Raw genomic sequence first — 23,199 nt, forward strand, 5'->3', positions numbered from 1 at the left:
CCATTTCCGCAACAAGCTAACATTTCGGCTCCGAAGTCTGCTACGATAAACAGCAAGTCGTGCAATCGGGAGCCATAATGGCGGCTTTGTGCTTTCAGTTTCCTGCCTTTGAGTGCACTTTAACCTTTGCCCCGCCCACTTAGTTGACACGCGTGTTTTCTGTTTTGCAAGCATGGCTTCTTCAGCTAAGAGGAGAGCAGTAGGTTTAGGTCAAAATGCCGGAGAAACTGAAAGCAGCTCTGATGAAAATCCAGAGAGGGATGATGATTCCAGGGATGAAGACAGCGAGGCATCAGATGAGGAGATCAATGAGGTAAAACAACAACCACGTCTTTAAAAAGCCGTGATGTGCACGGCCTTGCTAGCCAGCTAGTTAGCTACAAGCTAACTCAGCTGTCAGCAGTTAACAGTGAGCAACTTTAGCGATATCTTTTATTATTGTTAGCCAGGATTAAAAAGTGTAAAATGACTTAGCTAAATTAACGAGAATGTTACACTTTAGTAGCTACTTGAGTGAGTTGTTGCACATGTTCAGTACACAATGCACGGCAAAAACATGTGTGAAATTAAACGAGTGTTACTTATCCATTTAAAAAGTAACTGAAACAACTACTCGGAAAAACGTTACACAAGTAAATGAATTGAATACTTTCTATAAAGGTAGACATGTTAGGTTGTTGCTAAATGCGCGGTGTTTTGTTATTGTTTCGCTTGCAGGAGGTCATGGTGGACTTCGAAGCTCACAACATTTCAGCGAACGACTTCAACGGCGTCAAGAAACTCCTTCAACAGGTTTAAGAAAACACTTGTCTTTTGCATCCACACTATCAAGTTAATATTTAGTGTTATATTTTAGCATGGTTCTCACTTGTCTTTTGTTTGTATATAGCTGTTCCTGAAGGCTCATGTAAATACATCAGAGATGACAGACCTGATCATTCAACAGAATCATGTTGGAAGTGTCATCAAGGTAAGATTGAAGTCATTTCAGATATCCTAGGGGACTATTCTGGAGTTTTAGCTCTAATAAGCTTTCGCTCATCCCTTCACTTTTCTTCAGCAAGCTGAGGTGCCAGAAGACAGCGATGACGAAGACCCAGATGAAGTGTTTGGCTTCATCAGTATGCTCAACCTTACAGAGAGAAAGGTAACATCCCTGGCACCAACTTTACAGAATAATTGGCTTTTTGTGGCTCTGGTATTGTAGGAAATTAACATGTTTTGTCATTGGCAGGATGTGCAATGTGTTGAGGAGGTGAAGGAACTGATTTTAGATCAGTGTGAGAAGAACTCTACCCCCAGCATGACAGAAGAGCTCGAGCTGATCCTCAATGACACCAGCAAGCCAGTGGGGCTACTGCTGAGTGAGCGCTTCATCAACGTGCCCCCACAGATCGCACTGCCACTACACAAACAACTCCAGTGAGTTCTGCTCTGTCCTAAATCACCTGATGGTGCTTTGTGAAGGGAAAAATACAAATTTGAAGATGGGTTAGTTATATGAATGCATGTAAAACATGGAATTATGTATATGATGGGTAGAACAATAAAAATGTTACTTTGTTCACGGTCAAAACTAAATCGGTCTTTGGAAAATATTTCCGTATAGGAAATTAAACATATCTTTTGTTTGCTTCAAGGGAAGAAATAGCTGAAGCTCAGAGGACGAATATGCCCAGTGGGAGGTGTCACTATTGTCTGATGATCAGCAAGACCTGCAAAGAAGTGAGCAAGACTATCCCAGCCAGAGGAGGAGCTCCCAAAGATGAATACTTGTTTATCAACGCAGAGGAGGAATTCTTCTTTGAGGTAATGAATGAGATGCTAACTAAATGTTTAATGATATGGCATTCAGTATCTGGATGAGCTAAAACAAAACCATGTGACTGAACTATTTTAAAACTATGTATTTTCAAGTCTCCAGAAATGTTGGATTGAAATATTTCCTTGTATTCTCCTTACAGCAAGCTATCATGAAGTTCCAGTACTCGGTCCAGGATGAGTCAGACTCATGTTTGAGCGGCAGGTGGTCGTTCGATGATGTACCGATGAAACCCTTCAGGACAGTGATGCTGATACCAGCCGACAGAATGCCTGCTATCATGGCGAAACTCAAAGAATACCTAACTGTGTGAAACTTACAATAAACTTTCAGCTCACACTGAAATACTTTAGGCTAATGGAAATGGTTGTACTTGTATACCCTTGTAACAGAAAATGTTTTGTAATGTCAACCACAGTAGTGCCAGTGTTATAAACTGCGCATTTAGTACACATGAACATTTTTTACAGATTTCTGGTTTTAAGATACCTTGCTTATACTGCAGAAGTATACACCTGTTATATCATATAAATACAGCAAGTCATGTTTTTTGAACCTAAGACGTGATAGAAACAAATGTCAATGCAACAGCGGATATGTATGAGCCTAGGGAGGGATTTCATTTGCAGCTAAATCTAATTATTGAATGGTTAATTCAGTAACCTACAATAACCAAATTGTTGGCAATTCTAGATTTCACAATATAATCTTGATTGCTGACATAAGGAAAAACACTTAATCTTGTAAAAAATCAGAATCCTGAATTTGAGTTTCTGGTGATTTTTTTAATGCGGCATATCTGTAGCTCTCTTGCTACTGTTTATTAATAAATCCTTTCTGCATAACATGCCTTGACAATCATTTGCTTTGTTAATCTGGCAGCATGTCAACTCATACATCATAACTCCGCTTCAACAGCAGACACCTATGAAAAAAAGACAGCTTTGCATTTAAAAAAAGAAAGGGAAATGTGAACAGGAGTTGGGATGGGAGTTTCTTTTTTCAGAAGTACAGAAATAGCAACCCCTCTGCTGGCTAACAGCTGTCAGGATACTGCATTTCCCTAAAGATGATGTTGAAATATAGAGCAGAGCAGGAATAAACGGCGAAAGACAATTATTTTCAGATGCTGGCACTCAGGAAATAGGATTTACCATAAACATGTTCATGATTATACTTTGCAACATGCTCTAATGACAAGAGCCAAACTTGTTTTGCTCGCTACGTCTGATCATCAAATAACCTTTAAGTAAAGTAATAACTTGTTATTACAGTCCATGGTTTGCATTGACAGAAAAAAAAACATTTTACTTTTGGTGACAGGATTACAGTCCAGCTTTTCATATTTTTTCATTTCAGATCATTGAATCACACATCTGTCATAAGTCTGTGTCCCGATTCCGCAGCCACTGTCATCCTGGTCGCTGACTGGGATGGCTTTTTGTTTCTCCTCTTCACATTTTATGGATGCATCTGGGTCCAACATGTCCTGCAGTATTTCTTTGCTTTCACTAGGGGGCAGATTGTAGAAGAAGTACAGGGGTGCCATTTGAATGTACCTAGAATGAAAAACAGAAATGATATTACTTAGAAAAGATACAAAAAAGCAAACAAAAAGACAACTGCAGAGATTTGAAGAGGATTAAAAAAGATTTAAAAATGTGACCAAAAGGCTCAGTTTTTCTATAATAACAAAAACAATCACAACATGTTTGTCTCCCCAGTGTGGTGTGTGAATACAGAATCCAGTAGAACTCTATCATAATCTGATTGCACGACATATCTTTTAGTGAGCTTAAAAAGGGACCGGCTTACACTTGAGGGGAAATTTCACACACGGTCCTCATGCAGTTGTTCTCTGACAGGGTGTACTCGTGGAAAACAACCCACTCTGGCAGCCCCTGCTTGTGCGACTGAGCCCCGTAGCAAGAGAGCGGGTGAACCTGGGCCATGTGCTTGTGTGTCAGAATGAAGTAGTTTCCGGATCCATCGACGTCTCGGGCGATCTACAAAAAGGATGCAGCAATTTTAAATACTGGTGAATAACTGGAGGTGATTTCCTGAATATTGGTTTAGTTTCCAAAATACCTGCATGAAGAACCCGGCTATCAGAGCCCTTTTGATGTTGTGTGTGTTGCTCTTGGTTCCAAAGCAGGGCTCAGAGATGGGAAGCTCGATCCTGTTCAGAGTGTCAGTCAACTCTGATCTAATGGCCTCTGCTGTCTTCAGGGCGGAATGATCCAAGAAGTAGTCCTGGCACCACTTTTCAGAAGTGAAGTCTGTGGAAAAATGCATCACATACAATAACATAGTGTTTTAGTCAAGCTATAAAAAAGGGGCCACAGTGGATCTTACTGAAAACTCATCAGGTCAGAGTACCCTAGAGCATAAAATTAAACAACAAAGTTAAACTTATTTTGATGAAGTTGAAATACTTGCACAATTCTTGCTAACCCTTTCTTCCTTTTGATTACAAATGCAAGCACTTTCAAATTGCCTCAGTGCAAAATTGTTCTTCATTGGACAGTGCAAGAATATATTTAACAAACGTTTAACATTTGCCACAATGAAGGAAAGATTCAGAAACACTGCAGTGAGGATGCATCAGTTTAAGGGTGTCTGCAGCATGTTTTAAAGTGGACTATATTTGCTGGGAGTGGATTGGTTCTGCGTCTCACATTGTTCTCTCTGGCTTTGTTTGAAGGCATTGTAGATGTTTATGAGGGTGAAGTGATCGCCCTCAGGGTGCTGGAACTTTCTGTGACACTGGACTGCCTCGTGGGTCATGCCAGCAGGGGGCTCCATGAAGCAGCTTGGCGCTAAAAGACAAGGAAACGAGGTCAACCTCACTGAGACACTTACCAAAGACCATCTGGTTCACTGTTGGAAGAAACTGCAGCTACATCTGCAAATGAGATTCTATAATATTATCTAGATGTTGAATCCACAAACCAATTATGGTCTTCAGTTATTGGGAACAAATCTTATTCTGATTGGAAAGTTGGATCACATAGCACTTACCTGACAGCATCGCTGCGATGGTCAACATCTCGCTCACACAGTCAAACTCGCAGGATGCCAGCAGCGCTTTGGCCATCTGAGGGTCCAGAGGGATTTCAGACATTATGATGCCGATCTCAGATAAGTTTCCATCATCGTCTAAAGCTGCTAGGTAATCCAGCTCCTCCAACGCCTGCATGAGACCCTCTGGATCTGCAACAGAGGACCAAACAGCTTGAGTGTGATACATTATTTACATAAATCAAAAAAGGAAAAGTGTTACAAAATGTTCTTATCTCATAACTATTGTGTTGTTCCTTGCTCAGTGAATGGAACAGCAGATTTTAAGGGGGACATCACCAATACTTCAAAGGAATAGTTAAATTAGCTAGTATAGGAAGTTTCAGCTGCTTTACTTAGCCATCAGACAGCCTTATCCAATGCGGAACTGAGGTTGTAATATGCATTTATGCTGTCTTTAAAGCAACCAGACTCCATTGAAAAAAATCTGTAATTCTACATCACAGAATACAGGAGTTGCTGGTTTATTACGGTTAGATTGTTGGGATTATTGTGTGACTTTGGAGGATCCAAACTACCCTTTTAATTGACCAAATTCACGCAATAACACTAGCAAATCCCATGCTCAGAAAGTATTTTTAGCTTTAGTTCCTCAAGGAAAAATTGTTTTTGATGTAAAAATAATGTAAATACAGCAAATAGTTAAAGTGATGTTGATTTTATTTAAGTGGCTTCAATATGTTTTGCTTCTGCTCCTGTCCACACCAGTAACACTCAGCTCCATCCTGACTGCCGATGATTACCTCATACGACCCGGCATGAACTGTCCTGAACTGCCCCTTTACAGCCGCTGAAAACTAATTGCGCCATATTTTTCTACGCCCACTCACTTATGCCGTAACAACTTTCAAGTTGCTCTAACCGCAAGCAATAACTTCACTTAGTGGCTTTAAAATCTCTTACAAAACACACCAATAATATCTGCATATGAGGGAAAGTAACTTCCGTGCTACATTGTACAAGTCTTTGGATATAATACAGTATATTTGGCTTGTTCTTCCTCTTCATTGTACCCATCTGTTGCTGATAACGAGACGTGCTGCATAATCGTTAATGAGCTGGCCTCTCTCTGCCTGTTCTGTTCGTGTTAGGGCTGGTTAGAGCGCAGACAATAGTTAGTAGCAGAGTCCTGTCAGCTCAGCTCAATCATGGCTGACTAGGCCCAAACAGCTACACTGAGCAAATTCATTTGTGCTTCCACTGGCCAAAACTGACCCCTCCCGCATACACCTCTCTGGCTGTGTTTTAGGCTGGGAGAGAGATGCTGTCTGTGGGAACCAGTAGGCAGAAGACAAAATGCTTGTTCACTGATGTGTACTAGCAGGCTATGTTACCTGGTCTGTCGATGAAATCACACTGCCCAAGGCCGGCGATCTCCATCCTTTTTAGGAACAGGACTGTCGGTGTGATGTTGGTATCCAAAATCTGTGGGGTTTTCTCTGCAGGGAGCTCACTATCTTCTTGATAAAGGCAGAAACATTTACCTAGGGAACAAATGGAACTTAATTCAGTAAAGAAAAACAGCCACTTCATTGTGGTTTTATGAAGTTATTTGATTGAACTCTGACATTGCTCCTTCAGCTTTATTATAGTTAAGATTCCAGGATGTTTTAGCACTTGGACAACATCAGAAATAAACACAGTGAGCTTTGTAAATTACCTGTTGGTCCAGACAGCTGCTTGCGTATGTCTGCCTGACATTGACTGATGGGTTGCAGAAACTCTGAGTTAGCTCTTATTCTTGGATTATACACCTGCACAACACAAACCACATGTCAAATTAACATCAGCATATAGGTCATTTAAGGTTGATTGGTTTGTGAGAAAAATACATACCATCTTTTTCTGGACTCCTGTGTCAATGACAAAGTTGACTGACTCTGCGGCCCACCACATGTCCTCCCCCTGTGTGGTAGAGAGGTAGACCCTCCTGGACTTCTTGGAGTCCGGTTGTTCAGAGAGGGCCGTAGGTAGCCCTCTCCGGCCCGGGCACAGGACCACAGGCACCATATGGCCCAGTTCCGCTCCCAGCCTGGTGCCCTCTCTCCGCAGGATGCTTTGGGCACATTTAACCTCCTGCAGACGAAAGTAAATTCCTCAAACAGATCTCAGATTTTATCCAGGTAAACCACTATTAAAAAACACTACAGTGTCTTACCTCAGCTGAGGCGAAAAACACAACAACATCCCCATCCTCTTTGGTTCGATGGATCTCTAGCACCAGCCTCAGTGCTGGGAAGAAATAGTCTTTGTTGCTACTGTGGCTGTGCACCGCCTCAGCAGGAGATGAGGGGTCCAGGCTGATGAGCGGGACACTGTGGTAGTGGCTCAGCAGCTTGTTGGTAAAGGGAGGCATGGCAAGCAGCACCACTCTGAGCTCAGGCCTCTGCATCAGGATGTCCTTCAGGAGGCCCAGCAGTATGTCTGTGCTCACTGTCCTCTCGTGGGCCTGGTCGATGATGATGACCCCATAGTGCTCCAGGAAAGGGTCCGACATCATCTCTCTCAGCAGCATATCGTCTGTGCAGTACCTGAGAAAAGTCGTCAGAGGTTTTAAGAGAAACATGATCCGCAAAACCATTTGTGTATAAATTACTCAACTGTGTTATTTTAACTTGCCTCAACATTGAACAAATAATACAAAAACAGGAAAATGTCTTAAAGAAAATGGGGGCTGCAGTTACTAGCAGCAAAATTATATAAAAACATCAGTTTACAAACTCTCACAACTCATTACGTATAATCAAAGTCTCTTTTATCCAGTTGTATGCTCACTATTCTACATTTTTTAAATTGTAAGGTTTTTTCAAAAGCGTGTGGTAAGTAGCGACCATGCTACTAGAAAAATTTGACTTTTGCTTGAGTTGTGAGAGAGTATTTAAACGGATGTTTTGATGTAGTTTCTCTGTTGTGGAAGTGAAGTGGGTGAAGTATTCCTTTCAAGTAGAGCTATAATAAAGCAAGACAATATAACTTTTTCTAAACAGCAGCGACAACATTTGGCAGCTTAGAATGATGACAACATATCTACATTTTATCCAAGAAATGTTTAGGATCAACTTCAAAGGAATGATAAGAGAGGGAGAGATAGATTGGGGATGATATATAACGGATTGAGAGCTTATGAACAGACCTCAGAACAGTATCAGAGGAGCAGCAGGTCTCCAGAGGGATGGTGTATCCCACCTCGTGGCCTATGTTGACGTCCATTTCATCTGCCACCCGCAAGGCCAGATCTACAGCCTGCTGTCTGCTGGTCTGAGTGCACACAACCATGCCATGCTGATACTGGGCAGACAGACAGAACTCTGCACACCATTGAGGGATCTGAAAGAGAATTATCACTGAATGATGTTTTCATCGTAACTTTTGACAACGCTTTAAAGTTCTCCATCTTACAGAACATTTTCTATTCACATAAACTCACTTTTAAGAGGCAAGCATGATCAATTTAAAATGCACCAACAGCTAAAACAAACAGTGACAGGAGATATCCTACGGTGTTATCGCTCATAATGCAAAATTGCTTTGGCAGCATGAGGCGGATCAGGGCTTAGCAGCAGGAGGTTCCCTAACACCCTGCTGGAGACTTTGTGAAGCATGACTGTCAGACAGACTGACAGTGACACAACAGCATCTGCTGAGCTGGGCAGCCTTCACACAAACTCACATAATGGTCCTCTTTGCATGTAAAAGTGGGGGTAAAAATAAAATTCAAGCAACTGGAATCTTAAATATGTCAAAGAGAGAAGTTTGTGCTACATAAATATGGTAATGATGGGGGAATTATATCAAGGGAAGCAGACTCATATTTGCTACTGAACAAGCTGGACTAAGCATGATGCAACAAATAAGTAAAGTCATACAAATTGGGTTATGCTGTGGTATTTGGGCATGGTCTAAAAAGGAGGTCAACATGTCCCTGAGTGGAGAAAAGTAAAAAGGGAGAAGCGCTGTTCCTGAACTCTAATGCCCCAAGGTCATAAAAAAAGCAAACAGTTTGAACTCATGTGACTATGTAGGGGGAAACAAATAAGAGTAATGCCTTTGAGATAAATCTAAGCTGATAAAAATCACTATATACAAAAAAACAACAAAAGAAAAACACTTTTCATATTGTGCGTCTTACCTGTGTACCCCTCCCAGTCTTTGCAGTCCCGGACACAATAACCAGTTGGTTGTTTACCAGAGCATGTTCAAACTCACACCTGACCCTCCACACTGGTAGAGTCTTCCTCTCTTCTAGTAGTTTGTAGTAACGCGAGGAAAAGGGCAATCCATCGAACCGATTTAACTCCAGATCATCTCCAAAACCAAATGAATCATCAGCAGCACCTTCCTCACTTTCAGGGCAAATGTCTGACTCCGCTGAATTATTTTCATCCGACATGACACATGTATTTATCAATTTGACCGAGAGCTGACAAAGAACTATCGGTCCATTTCGGTTTTTTTATTTGATATACTAAAAAAAAAAAAAAAAAACTCCAATCGGTATCCTACAAATGATCTTGTATTCCCAAACTTGGACGGATCATGTGATGAATGATCAGAATCTGTCTCCACTCGGCTTCCTTATTTCTAAAAGTATATTTATTTAAGCTGTTAAAAGTTTGATGTTGTTCTGCTTGAGGCTGGCAGACTCACAGTGCGCACCGGCGCGTAATTTCACCCAGCGTGGCTGCACACGTGTTTTGATTTCCACAGGGTTTCATTATCACGTGTGAATTACCAATGAATATGACTTTAATGTTCCCTCATAACAAATCAAAAACACCCTTTAATATATCTGTCTTTAATCATGTGATACTTATTAATTCATGTGCAATAAAAACAGTAGGATTGAACTATTGTGGAATATTAATATTCATAATCAATAAATAAGTTCACCATGCAAAGGTTTTCCGTCTCTTGATTAACACACAGTACATTCCAATTTAAAGCAGTTTCATATTAAGTTTCTCAAGCCATAAATATGACACAATATCTCAAAGTTCTAAAAAAAGGAAAGTTTTTTGTTGGACTATTATTATTTTTTACAAATCCGTGATTCCAAAACCAAAAGTACCATTCTGAATTATGATTTTATGTGTATAACAACTTTAAAAAATACTATATATATATATATTTTTAAAAAGCAATTCAATAATAGCCATCACCAGGCTGCAGCTTGTCCACAAGATGGAGCTGTTTAACTCTTTTCTGTCCAATTCTACACATGTCGAGTTGAATGAGTTATCCTTAACTTTCTAAATATTTTATTAGATTTGTTCAGATATTTAACTATTAAACAAGCCTTAAAGGACTCCACTCTCTGTAAACATATAGCCCCATATAGTCTGATATTAAAGCATACAAATATATGTAATTGACTAAATTATGCTTCAAGCATTCAGCACTAAACAAAATTAAGGAAACATACATGTCTAATTTTTTACAATTGTTTTTAGATATTGCATCCCAGCCTGCTCCCTTTTATGACAAATCAAATCTGTCTGCAGTTACATTTTCTTAAGAGGATTTTGGCTGTTTTTAGGAGATCTTCATTCACAATTTGTGTAATTCCTTGCATGTGGAGCTTCTTAGATTACTCATTAGCAATAAGATGTTGTCCTGTACTGATTTCTGAACACCCTTTCACACACACACTTGACTATCAGGTCAGCAGCAGAGAGTCCTGATGGCCAGCAGTGAACACACAATCTAACAGCTGCATCGATTGAAGCAGTATTTGGATCCCTTACAAAGACCTCAGCAAATTGCTTTTGACTGTTTCAAATGAGCCTCAGATGTCAGTGCCAAATGGTTAAACGCTTGTAACCTTTCTGAAACTAAGTATGTACATATGTATATTGTTGACATGACGCACAAACATCAAAAACAAAAATTTACTCAATTCTTTGAAAAACAGCTTTACTAATACTGCATGAGTGTTAAAATTACCATGACAAGATAGGTTTAGTGTTTTCTTTACATAGAATGTATCAAACAATCATTATAAAAAAAGCATTCCCCATGGAAATGTGTTCACCTGTAACACAACATACAAGAAACATATGGACTTAACATACATTCAGGTGACAGGACTCAAATACTGCCTACATGGACACATAGCATTGAAAAAGCAAAGTAAACAAAGCACTGAGCTTTAAACTAGCGCATTATTTAAAAAAAGATAGCAGTATCAAAAGTAAGAAAAGTTCAAAGTCAATTTGAGCCTACATATTTGTGAACAAGAGCTGAGCTTAAAGGAAAAATTGCTCAGGGTGAATGTATATATGCGGCGCTGCAATCCAGTAAAATAATAGTCCTGCAGAAATTATGAAAGACTGTTCAATCACCAAAAGTACAGTTTATGTATGATTGTATATCTAGCATGTAGATTGTTAAAAAAAACCAACTCATCTTGATAGCCACATTAAAAAAGTACAAAATATAGAAAACTGCCACATAACTTTAGAACCTTAATTGCAGTGGCAGAAAGAAATCAAGACATGTGTCCTTGTAAAATCAATGTCTTTACCCCATTATAAAACAAATCATGATTTGTAATTCACACCTCAGTGCCTTCAAGACTCTTTTGTGGCCTCAGCTTGAAGAAAGTCCTTCACTCAGAGTCCTCGTGTAGACAGGAACACAGGGACAGTCTCAAAAAAACACACATGACCTTAAGCAGGGCAATATTTCAGAGACGATTACTCCCTCTGAGGAAAAAGTGCTTCCCTGATCTCGCTCTTTTAGATCCGTGTTCAGTCCATACCTCAGTACCCAGATCCTTTGAGTGAGCCCCCTGGGTCTTGTTAAAAAAAGAGAAATGGTGAAGTGACAGTTTCCGAAATCCACTTGTTACCTTTCCAAAATATCAATGCAGAGGAGACAAACCTGCAATTCGGCTGTCTGTTGCAGCCCTTTCTTTTCTTTTTCTGTAGTTGTTTCAAGCCTTATTGAAATGGTGAGCATTGCTCTTCAAGAAAAGTCCATCTCTGTTTTAAATGGACTACAAGTTTTGTCTTTTTTCATCATTGCACCATACTCCTTTTCCAAGCCTTCCTGTAGTGTATAGATCAAAACCATCATGTAAAAGTTTCCTTTAATTTGAACACATTTAAACACATTTCAAAAAATTATTTCTGAAGTCAGAATTTCACATACTGGATCCATTTTACCACACTTTTCCGTCACTGCCCTTTAAAAAAAGGTGAAACTGATGCAAATGACAAATAAAAAACATTCTAAGTTGCTACCGTGTAGTAAAAGTGTCTGGCACAGTGCACTGCGTGGCAATAAATACAGAATATAAATACTTTACATGTACCTGAGCTCAGACTCGTAGCACCATTCAGGGACAGAGCACCAAAAGGGACATGGCAGATCTCCTGATTCAAAACTCAGAGAAGCCGCCATCTTGTTTTATGGATTTCAGAGTTTTCATAGTGCAAATTCTTTAAGTGTCTTATCACAACATTGTCCCATCCTGGTGAAAGTCTCAGCTTCTGTATTTGACATTGGCAATAATGCAAGGCTTTGGTAGTGTTGGAGGCTGCTTGGGACTGGGTCTAAGAGAAGGAGAAAAAAATGTGTTAAAATAATGTCTTAGAGAGTGTGGAAGCTTCAGCTTCTAGTGAAGGTTGGAGATCACCTGTTGGGTTTTGGGACAGGCCGCAAAGGTCTGGGTACAGTGGGTGTTGGTGCGGGGCCACATACAGCCGAGGCCCCCCGCATTACAGAGGGACCTCGCACCAGGCGAGAGCTCCTAGGATCGGCTGGAAGGGGTTTCTGAGGAGGGCTGGGCTTCTCCAACTCCTGAAAGAGAACAGAAACATACAAATTAATTCCTGAGACTCTCCACCAGGTGGCACTAACAGCTCAGGCCTGCTTGAAGAGTCCTCCTCTCAACTTGCCATGAGAGGAGGAGTCATGTGGTTTTAATCTTCTCCTGAGGACTGAGATCATGATCCAGGCCTGCTACCTAGCCCCCCATCTGTTCTCTATTCACTTCTTCCTCCTCTCCTTGGTTGAAGAGAATTCTCCCCAAACATCACAGAGGAAAAAGAGCCAAACAACCGAACCTCAGACCTCACTCACCCGTGGAATGAGGTTTGCCCATTCAAAACATCAGTCCTTCAAAGTTAAAATTAACTCTCCTATTTCATGTTATCATTAAAACAAAGTCTCTAATGATGGATATGTATCTCCTTTTCATCCATAACAATCTGCTCCATTGAAAAACTGCTGCTAATTCATCTCATTGACAGGCCAGTACTCTCATGCAATGGGGTCTCCATCCCAAAAATCACAAGAAAAACAAATGCTGGTCAAGTGAAAATGCAGGCAAATAAAAAAAAAAAGCAAGCCTGATACGGGGATTGAAAGGCACACGATGTTGCTTCTCACAAACCCAAGTCTAAAAAGCTACATCAGGTGAAGCTCTCCCTTTGGACAATTCTTCCGTGCCCCCAGCAGAGCTTTCACTCTGGGAGGGAAATAAAGCTTTATCAACGTCTGGGAGCTGCCAAACAGCTGCTAAAGATACTGTCGGGGAAGTCTGCTGGCAACAGGCATCACATTTAGTTTCATACTTTGACATTTAAAAGGAGCAGCTGAGAGGAAAGATGTACTTCCTGAAGTCAAAACGGTGCCAAGAGCTATAGCACTTTACCTGTTATAAGGGTGTATGACAGCTACGAACCTTTGTCGAATAAATGGAGTTCTTCAATGGATCTGGAAGGTGTACATTTTAAAGCAAAGCACATTATATACTTTTTGAACACACCTTCAATAGAGCTGTAGTGTTTGATTATTAAAGATTAAAGATTATCACCGCTAATTAGCCTGACACTGGTTTGGTATCTCTTTGACCTCAGCTCCCCTGTGGTATCATTTACAGAGCTGTCTTTAAAGGCTTTTTACTGTCAACTACACCCAGGACTTGTTTCAGGCTTCATCGCTGATTGCTAAGCCACATCTCATCCTTTTTCTCGATCCCTACCTCTTTTTTAAAACTTATTTGGAATTTCTTTGCTGTAACAAATAATTATTACAATGAATTATCATTAGGTATTCGTTTTTCAATTTCTTTCTGTAGATTTTTCAATCAAAATGGCAACACAAATTCACATTGCATTTTCAGAAGGGGACTTCCTTGGGTTTTTTGGTTTCATGCAACCAATTTTGAGACGATATAGGGTTTGATTCTTTCATTAGAGATATGAAAGATATTTTTTCATTGATAGATGTTTTAGTCCGATCTTTAGAGTTTGAATCATGTTTTGATGATTCCCATGATAATTTTTTGTATTGCAATTATTTTGGCCAGAATAATCGTGATATTACATTTTTATATCAGCCTATGGCTTAAACAGACACTCCAAAACCAAAAAGGTTTCCAATGTACAATGAAATAAAAAATAACAAAGCAAATCCTCTCATTTGTGAGACTTGACTGAAGTATATGATTCTGTTTCTCTTGAAAAATGTGTTATATTTGATTAATCTACTCATTCTTTCAGTCCTCCTTTTGTGTCTTGATCACTTTTTCTTTCTGTCTTTTGGATCCTCTCTTTATGGCTCTCTCTGCCTCACTTTCCCACAGGGTACAAGTCAAACAGGATTAAAGCAAATAAGAGCCTTTGAGAATCACTGAGTGAGAGAGATTTAACGCCGGGAAGTTCTAGCTTTCTCTTCCCATCAACTTTGACAGCCTGCAATGCCATAACTAAATTCCATGGAACACCAGTGGAAGCAAATTTACCACCCTGTGATATTTGGACATACTTGCTCACTGCAGTTGCTGTTTCATCTTGCCTGTCTCACCCCCTCTGTACGTCTGGCTCTATTTTGTATTATTTATGTGGTGGTTTGTATTGTAGAATTGAAGTCTCGCTCCGATAATGCTACCTCCTCGCTTAAACTGGTTATTTTATGAGACTGTACATAACTGTCACCATGCATATACTTTTACAGGACGCAGAAGAACCATTAAACTGGTCGACATGGTGACACCCGTCTGAAGGTGCAATGAACAACATCATTTCTCTGGTTAGGTATTATGGGCTGTCGTTGGTACAAATTACGGTGAGAAACATCGTCAAATAAAATGTTTCCAAGTGAAGGAACGAGGCAGTCACTCACCATTACCATCCTGCAAGAGTTATGGCGTGACGCGGTGCGAAACGACGCCCCCCTAGGTGCCACATGGATGTGAGGGGGAGGCAGCGGCGGTCTAGGCAGTGCGGGGCCGGGGGAGAGGGACAGGGTGAGAGACAGAGAAACAGGGTGGCTGATGTGAACCGGGGGGCACTGGGGCAGTCTGTGTAGGCTTTGGGAGGGGTAAGGGGGTGGTGGGGGCCCCGCCTCTGGAACCCGATGTGGAAGCTGCAGGAAGATGAAAGAAAGAACCAGCAGAGTCAGAAAATATGCTTTGTGTAAGGCATAAGAAAAAGCGTCTGCTTCCTATCAGAAACATGTCATGTTAACCTCCTCCTCTTCTTCTGCCGGTCTTCCTGATGCTGTCAAAGACGTATAAATCAAACGCTCCCACTTGCCTGCTCAATATTCCCCAACTCCTCTTCAGGTAGGCTATCATAGGAAAAACCAATACTGGGCCAGAAGCACAGACTTGGCCTCATTCAAAGGTGGACACAGCTAAAGGGCCCACACACACTAGCTTTTCTGAGACACATCAGACATAGAATAGAGCCAAAATATGAGTCTGCCTAGTATTCAGAGCTGGCCAGATGTGCAAAACTCAAAAACACACAATGTAACATATAAAAAGCATGCACACATCCTCTCATGCAGCGGTATAACACAGCTCCCGACAACTGGAAAATGACCTCACCTGCACTGTACTCACATCAAACAGCCTTACATCCTTTCTCCTCTTACCGTTGACCCCAAATGAAAACCACATGCTGCTAACTGAAATCTCACGGTAATGTTCAACAGCTCGCCTCGCGCATGTGCCACCCTGCAGCACAAATGTCAATCCTGACACGGCTACTCTTATTCCAGCACCCCTAGCGCCATCGATCACAGGTCCGTTCCCATTACCAAGCGTGTCAGCACAGTAATGGAGTAGTTAAGGCATTCCGTGATCTGGACACAAAAGTCATTACAGCAAGGAATTCCTGCTCTGTCTGGCAATTATCAGTAACAGGATGACTTTACTCCTAAAGTAAGCCGCTGCATCTACATTTTTTCATTTGAGGAACGCACAGATGAATCAATTTCCCTCTTAACAGGCGGCTGTTAATGACAAGGAATGTATTGTGTACACACTGCTCACCACAGACTCACCACCTCCTCCACATAAATTGGGATGATTTAATTGGATTTGAATGAGCTGCCATTTGTGTGAAAACAACACGTCAATCCTGATGAGAGTTCTTTGTGTCCACAAAACAGCCAGGGCATTTTAGGAAGAATCATCCACAGCCTGTATCATCTGTAAAGATACTGTAACTCCACCAAGATCTCCATCTGTGTGTATGTAATGAGCCTGTCAAGCAAAGACGTGTGATTTAGTGACCTTGAAGACGGTGGCACTGTGTGGGAGGGGCGGGGCCGGTCGCGATGGAGATGCTGTGCTCTGAGACGGAGGCTGGTTTGGAGAGGAGGGTCTGCTGATTGCAGCACTTACTGATCTGGAATTGTAAGAGGAAATTATACATCTCTGATTATACACTGTACTCTATTAATCATGCATCAGTTACAATGGTAATATGTTTCAAATTATGAAATCAAAACAAATTATACACGACAATTGTCCTCACAGTGCGACCAATTGTAAGGGTGATCCCACCCAGCAGCATCTGACACAGATTTCCACTATTTATGCTGCTATGAATGCTGAAATGAAGAAGTATGATAATTCCAAATTATTTAATTATGGTGGTATTAAAAAACAAACACCTGAGCTTCTCAATTGGGTTCTTTTTACTGGTGAAGAGCAGTCCCAGTACTGTTTTCCTCTTGATGCAGATGATCAGACCGGCTCCCAGCACAGTGAGGATAGCCACCAGGATGCCCACGGTCAGACCCCCACTGTCTGCTCAGAAAAACACAGGAAATCACAGTCACTAAGGTAAAACTCAACGTCTATATTTCTGTAGAACTGTATTTCAGTTATTTATGTGTTACCTGAAATTGTCAGCACATTTCTTTTTTAACTTTTATCTTTTTTGCTACCTCAAAACACTGGGTTTTTATAAGGAAAAAGGGATAGTTTTGAGACAGAGATGGAGAAATCCATAGTTTTAAGGCTTGTTGAAATGCTCGTACATTCCATTCTCAAGAAATAAAACATAACATTATCTAAGCTACAATAAATCAGCCATTTGTTGTTATTGAGTTGTTGACTTACTTGTTAACCTGATGGGGCCACTGTCCAGACTCCCTCCAAAACCGGCCTTGTCACAGAAGGGAGGCGCCCAGTGAGCCTCGCAGTGACAGTTCTTGTTGTTGTTGCACACCTGCAGTAAACCAAAAGGACATTTAATTGGGAAATGAGCCCAAAATGCACTCAATATTATCCTTTTCTCTTTTTAATACTTCATTTCAGGTATTTGCATTAAAGGTTATCAGTTGTTTTCCCTTGATACATTCATCCTTTCAGTTTTGTATATTATTTAACTCAAAAGGGATAACATTTTACAAAAAGCTTCTCTGCAATCAGTGAATGTTTTGGATTTTTGCTTAAAAGTAGTTTTTAGTCTGGGTTATTGTCTCAGCACTAGATATCCCAGTCAACAAACATGATCTCATGATGATGCTCTGTGTGCTGCGGTCGACTGCTGCTAGCATCCACATGGCAAAGATGTCTGCTTTTAAAACTAGTGCAGACTTTTTTGCCTCAAACCTTTTTTCCCCCTCTGTCTCAGTTCTTCCTGTCATGCAGAGTGGAAGAATGGTTCTGTCTAAGAGGATTCCCCAGCAGGGTAATATGGAACAGGTGAGGGCCTCTTTCCAAGGCAACATCTTGATTTAATCTGAGCCTGAAGGGGTGCTGTGTCTCCTCGAGGAGTAACATCCTCTTTTATTTCTCTGAGTAAAACAGTCCTTGTAGCTTTATAGAAATGTCTTAATTGGAACTAGACAAACAAATATGGCCGTATAATATCTGTAGATGCATTTTAAGAGACTGTAAAAACTGCTTCCAGTGCAGCTTTGATGCAACTTCAGTGGTAGTTAAAGCCTCTGCTATCTACCAGTGAATTTAAGGGCTGTACATTTTATCTCAAACAGGACCACCCATAGATGTTTGATGGGTGGCATTTTATAAAAATCCAATATCCATGCTCCCCAGCTCAAAGTCAAACTGCGTGTCATTGCTCCGAGCGTTTATCCAAATAAAGCCTGGCCTTCAGATTTCAACACAATTTTTGGGACAAGGACGAGTGCCTTAGAGTATGATGAATGGCACTTAAAGCCGAGCACAAATGAAGCCATTATATCTAATTGATTGAACCTTTCAACAACCAGGATGATTGATTGCAAGGCATTGTAATGGCACCCTACCCACCGTATTCTGGGCATTTTGAACATATTACAGCCAAAATGAGCTGCTGTGTGAAGGAGGAATGGGTTATTAAGAAAACAACTAACCTGTGGGGGGGGAATTGAGATTGACAGCTATCACATTAGGTCCTCATATTACTGAAAAACGATGAATGGTGCTGTACTCACCCCTCGACTGCTGCACTTGGCTGAGCAATCGTGCCCGCCAAAGACGCTGACGTTCTGGCACTGACGATTCAGACACATCTGAAGCAGACAAAGGTATACAAAATTGAAAGTGTGAGTTCAGCGAGGAAAGATTCTTTCATATTCTAAACCCTAAAATCTTTTAAGGGAAAAAGATCAATAAATTCGGCTTTCTACTTCTTTCAATTTACAACCGACAAACCTCTTCAGCTAAGCAACAGCATGAAATATAATAAAGTAAATTAGGATTTTTCACGAAGGAATTTAAAATGCTTTTAAAAAGTTGTATGATGTGGCTCCTTAAAGGCACCACACCTAAATATATTCAGGCTGTCTGTGAAGATGGACTTGGCAGCATTGGGCACAGAGAGTATTGCCAGAACCCTTGACAGATGAGGGCAGAGGGCGGATCCCATAGAGAAGTACAGTTAGACTAAATGGAGCCACTGCATCATTTAAGTGACCAATGTCTGAATTGACGACCATAGGAAGATGCCAAATAGACTGAATAATGGTGATTCAATTGAGTGTCTGAGGCTGTGTGAGTATGAAATGACAAGATGACACACTCTGAAGAACCTCTTAGAAAGTCTTAGTCATGGATTGTCACTCCCCATCACTTTTTCCACTCCTATATCCCAGCTTTTGTGTTTTCACACAGACACTGTAGCTTACATCCCTAAAAGCGGTTTTCAAATGCTTCACTTGAATGATTTGTCTTTGGTTTTTTAATTTTGTGTTTAAACAATACTCACACACCATGTGCACAAAATTCATTCCAAAATAAATCCCTATTTGTGGTACTATTCCTAAACTCAAGCTCAGCAAGTAATTACTGCACAAGGAAACTAACAAACGGAAAGGGATTTTCATGGTGAGTACAAAAAGGAGAAGTCTTTTGGAGTACATATGGGCAGGTTAGTATTGTATCACAATGGAGGACATGTCCTTAACAAGTAGCAAATAAAAGCATAGAAGTGAATTATTACTTGTTTTGATATCTTCCCACAACATTTGTTTTTTAGTTTGAATGAGTTTTGTACTGTTTAATGTCGTTTTGCTTGAATATTTACGTTTTAGGATAGTGCGCTTTCTGTAATTACCACTTGTTTGCACATTGTAAACATAATTAGTTTGAATGTGTTATAGACTGTATATAGTTATTATTTGTTTTATTCCCGGAAAATGTTCCAAATGTATCAGTGCATACAATTAACCCTTTGGTCTTAGATCTTTTTAACATTTTCGCTTGTCTTTGATTCATATTTAAAAAACATGTTGTTCCTATTGTACATGTTTTTTTTCACTATATTACTGTAACAACAGGTTAATGTAGTGAAGACAAGTTATTAAGAAGTAGGCAATGAAACAAGTACAAGTACCTTAATATTGTACTAAGATCCAGTACTTGTGCTTGAGTAACTGTACTCTGTTACTTTCCACCTGTGCTAATGAGTGTGTTACATGTCTGTCTCTACTTGCTGTATTTAACCGTCACAGGCCTCAGCTCTCACCAGTCCATTTCCACACTTGGTTCCCGTCAGCACGAGGCCGGGGTCGGGCATGTCATCACCCAAGTAGACGTGGGTGCCTCTGCAGAGTATCCTTCCCCCTTCCTGCATGGGGATGTTCGTCTCTATGGAAACAGCGTTGGTACCAATTACTGGGCGGTTAGCTCCTCCTTGACACTGGATTTTGCCACATTTAGCATCTCTGTAAACAGAACGAGGAACAGGGAGAATAACAATGTGATAATTGAATAACATGTCACTGTTTTCCCAAAAGTGTATAGATGCAATTACTCTGTATTTCCATTTATTCCTCTCACTGTTGCTGTCCAATTAGGGAAAGTGCCAAAAAGGCTGCTTGTTTATGAAGTTTCCAGACCACAACCACAAAGATTTTGACTGCATTTCACCAGGTTACCTTTCTTTAGGGCTGCAACTAATGAGTATTTCTATAGCTTAACATGTCAGTTATATTCTTTTTAAATCAATAGTTTAGTCTGTTGAATGTCAGAGAAAATAGGAGGAAGGCAGATCTCGAGCTGCAGTAGCCCGATGTAACATCTTCAAAATATATGAATTTTGTCAGTTTAAAAATAGAAAAAGAACATTGAGAAAATGCAGCAAATTCAGGTTCAGTTGTGGAGAAGAGGAACTACAGTATAGGCCCTCTCTCCTCATTCCTCATACAATTAAATGCATTTGTTTGTTTCTATGGAAACGTCAGATCTTACCGTGCTTCACATTTGGCAAAGGAGCCTTTAGAGTCCTTGCCACAGTTGCCGTATGGGTCCCCCGCTGAGTTAACCCTTTCAAAGCAAATCCCTGGAGCTGCCTTTGCTCCTACAAAACAAACATGAAACACAAGACCACCCTCACTGAGCTATTCAAAGACAGTGTGAGCCAGCTGAAGGGGACTGTTGCACATACCTTGGCCCCATAGTGTGATGCATTGCTGCTCATGGGTCTGGCAGATGCCGTTATAACAGTAGCCGTCAACGCTGTGGCAGGCGTGGCCATCATGCAGGTAGACGTTGGAGGGGCAGTGAGGGCTGGTGCCGGTGCAGAACTCAGGCAGATCACAAGCGTTGCTGGATTCACGGCATGGAGTTCCTGCTGGCTTTAGCTATATGCAGATGTTGAAAGCAAGACAAAGACCCAGAGTGAAAGTTAGAAAATATGTGTTTAGCTTGATGGCAGTTAAGAAGTGTGTGAGTGTCATGGCTGGCTAAGCAGCCAACATCCTACCTGACAATCTTGGCAGCATTGTCCGTGTGCACAAACGGCATCCCCCTTCAGAGTGCAGGTAGTAGCATTGCAGCAGGGATTCATACATTCCTTCAAATGGAAATAGAAAAGAAGGCAAGCACAGAAATGGGATGAAAGTAAGGGGGAACAAAAGTGAAGAAGAATTTACTCAGCTCAAAGAGATCATATTTCAACTCAGAGCAAATTCTCACACTTTGTTATCAGAGGGGATCCAGCCCCTAGCAGGACTGGATTCTGTAGCAACTTAGTACCCTTGCAGAGGAAAGGCAACAGCAGGTTGTAGTTCTCTAAAAACAACAGTGTGTCCATCTGACAGGAATTACAAGCACACTTAGACCCCTGGAACCATGAGCTGGATGGCAAAGGAAATAGAAAAATGAGGAGGAAAACAAAGCATACACGCAGCATAGAAAAATGTTCTGAACAAATAAGCGACATATTTGGTAAAAGTTCCAGTGTGTAGGATTTAGTGGCAACATGTGTGATGTGAGGGAATCAGTTTAAGCAAACAAAAATAAAACAATTCAAAGAATAAGGCGATTTAACATTGCGAAATACTAGCTTTTACATTTCATTAATATTCTAAAATCTCCATCCGTCTTGCACTCTGTAATAGCAGAAACACTTCTACAATCAACTCAAGTCCTTTTTCTTAATACTAGTGTAGCAGTCTGCTCAAGTTCAACCAGTCAGTGAGACACACACTATATCTGCGCATCCCTGTAACATTTCCCAATACTCCATGGAGTCCCATCTGTTTCATGTTGGCCTTTATCGTGAGCAATGCCCTTCACCAATCAGTGGCTCTCTGCCTTCTGATACAGATTAAAGATAGTATTCAACCAAAGCTCAGCTCAGACACATAAGATGTGTGTGCATGTATTTTTGTGCACGTATGATCTCACACAGGCAGGCTGATTTGACCCTGGAGGGTCATCTCTCTCCCTACAGGCATTAAGTAGCGGTCTGAGCGCACTGTTCAGCCATAAAGAGGGAGTAGATGGCCGGAGCTGGCAGGGGACACAGCTGACATGATGGGCCTTCCTAGAATTTCTTTCAGACTGAAAACTATAAAGGGCCTTTCCCATGGTCCCGGGGGCCAAAAGAGGCGTAGGAGTCATGCTGAAAAGAAGTTGCCTGTGATTGTGATGAAAAGGACCAAGGCTTTTTAATGAGGCTTTTTAATGGAGGAGAGAAATGCTGTCTGAGCGCTCTGATCTGGCCTGGGTTGGCAGGATGCTGCTCAACTCTGTGGAGAGCTTTATTATCGCTGCTGGCTCAGTTCTGAGGGGCTTATGTCAGTTCTTTGTTTTGAAGGACAATTCCCCCCCCCCCCCCCCCCCCCCCCCGGCTGAAGCCTGAACAGAAAGACAAAAAGACTCTGGAAAGGTGTAAACAAATCATGTGAGACAAGGCATCCTCTCACTCAGGCTATTATATAATTCAAAATATGCTTCCAAGTCATAATTTAGGTCTTTCATAATTCAGTTATTGTGAGCCTGCCCCTGTTGATTGTCAGCTGCTCCATGATTAACTGTTTTATCATCCCACAGTCGCAGCAGTTAGCAATGTGTGCTACCATTACGTATGTGCATGCCAATGCAGATTCATTTAAATTATTCACCGGCTGACAGGGAGAGCTGTCAGAGATGTTTCCTCTCAGAGAATTGTATCACCATCAGAAAACCATCCTTGCGAACACATCTTCAGTGCAGGGAATGAACACATTCCCACTCATATCTCTGAGCTCTTTTTCTGAAGACTGTGTTTGAATTACAAGAGCTATGCGCTGTTAGCTTTTAACCCACGTTGAAATAT

At 41.0% G+C, this 23,199-nt stretch overlaps 3 protein-coding genes across 8 annotated transcripts in view; 1 reads left to right on the top strand and 2 right to left on the bottom strand.

The window, feature by feature from the left end:
* Positions 1–67: 67 nt before the first annotated feature.
* Positions 68–2,669, top strand: bccip (BRCA2 and CDKN1A interacting protein). The gene is made up of 7 exons (XM_063892994.1): positions 68–313; positions 718–792; positions 890–970; positions 1,061–1,147; positions 1,235–1,422; positions 1,641–1,809; positions 1,965–2,669. The coding sequence occupies exons 1-7, from the start codon at positions 173–175 to the stop codon at positions 2,133–2,135; spliced, it is 912 nt and encodes a 303-aa protein (XP_063749064.1). The 5' UTR covers positions 68–172; the 3' UTR covers positions 2,136–2,669.
* dhx32a (DEAH (Asp-Glu-Ala-His) box polypeptide 32a) lies at positions 2,600–9,560 on the bottom strand. Of its 2 annotated transcripts, none has more exons than XM_063892992.1 (11): positions 9,033–9,560; positions 8,037–8,230; positions 7,062–7,434; positions 6,740–6,979; positions 6,564–6,657; positions 6,238–6,387; positions 4,844–5,035; positions 4,501–4,641; positions 3,911–4,101; positions 3,638–3,828; positions 2,600–3,381 (listed from the first exon to the last, which is right to left on the bottom strand). In XM_063892992.1, exons 1-11 carry the CDS (start codon positions 9,291–9,293, stop codon positions 3,183–3,185), a joined length of 2,226 nt encoding a protein of 741 aa, XP_063749062.1. In that variant the 5' UTR covers positions 9,294–9,560; the 3' UTR covers positions 2,600–3,182. The 2 variants fall into 2 exon arrangements, with proteins under 2 accessions (XP_063749062.1, XP_063749063.1); XM_063892993.1 differs by lacking the exon at positions 9,033–9,560 and adding an exon at positions 8,331–8,498.
* Positions 9,561–10,799: 1,239 nt separating this feature from the next.
* LOC134871398 (disintegrin and metalloproteinase domain-containing protein 12-like) overlaps positions 10,800–23,199 on the bottom strand; it is a 68,363-nt gene continuing 55,963 nt past the window's right edge. For 2 of the 5 annotated variants that reach the window (XM_063894172.1, XM_063894173.1), the window contains exons 13-23: positions 21,361–21,450; positions 21,043–21,238; positions 20,847–20,955; positions 20,122–20,320; positions 18,590–18,667; positions 17,268–17,376; positions 16,817–16,952; positions 16,434–16,548; positions 15,035–15,277; positions 12,543–12,706; positions 10,800–12,459 (exon numbers count right to left, since the gene is read on the bottom strand). In XM_063894172.1, the coding sequence (XP_063750242.1) occupies positions 12,390–12,459; positions 12,543–12,706; positions 15,035–15,277; positions 16,434–16,548; positions 16,817–16,952; positions 17,268–17,376; positions 18,590–18,667; positions 20,122–20,320; positions 20,847–20,955; positions 21,043–21,238; positions 21,361–21,450 (1,509 nt within the window). In that variant the 3' untranslated portion in view covers positions 10,800–12,389. The remainder of the gene's footprint in view (positions 12,460–12,542; positions 12,707–15,034; positions 15,278–16,433; positions 16,549–16,816; positions 16,953–17,267; positions 17,377–18,589; positions 18,668–20,121; positions 20,321–20,846; positions 20,956–21,042; positions 21,239–21,360; positions 21,451–23,199) is intronic. The other 3 variants (XR_010166683.1, XR_010166681.1, XR_010166682.1) reach the window with 3 other exon arrangements.

This window comes from Eleginops maclovinus, chromosome 10 (genome assembly GCF_036324505.1).
Source record: "Eleginops maclovinus isolate JMC-PN-2008 ecotype Puerto Natales chromosome 10, JC_Emac_rtc_rv5, whole genome shotgun sequence".
NCBI classification, from domain to species: Eukaryota; Metazoa; Chordata; class Actinopteri; order Perciformes; family Eleginopidae; genus Eleginops; species Eleginops maclovinus.

Coding starts and splice junctions, on each gene's coding strand:
- bccip (XM_063892994.1), top strand. CDS start 173: ATGGCTTCTTCAGCTAAGAGGAGAGCAGTAGGTTTAGGTCAAAATGCC. Junction 971..1,060: donor ATGTTGGAAGTGTCATCAAG/GTAAGATTGAAG, acceptor ACTTTTCTTCAG/CAAGCTGAGGTGCCAGAAGA. Junction 1,810..1,964: donor AGGAGGAATTCTTCTTTGAG/GTAATGAATGAG, acceptor TTCTCCTTACAG/CAAGCTATCATGAAGTTCCA.
- dhx32a (XM_063892992.1), bottom strand. CDS start 9,293: ATGTCGGATGAAAATAATTCAGCGGAGTCAGACATTTGCCCTGAAAGT. Junction 6,658..6,739: donor CAGGAGTCCAGAAAAAGATG/GTATGTATTTTT, acceptor TGTGTTGTGCAG/GTGTATAATCCAAGAATAAG. Junction 3,382..3,637: donor TGTGAAATTTCCCCTCAAGT/GTAAGCCGGTCC, acceptor TTTTCATTCTAG/GTACATTCAAATGGCACCCC.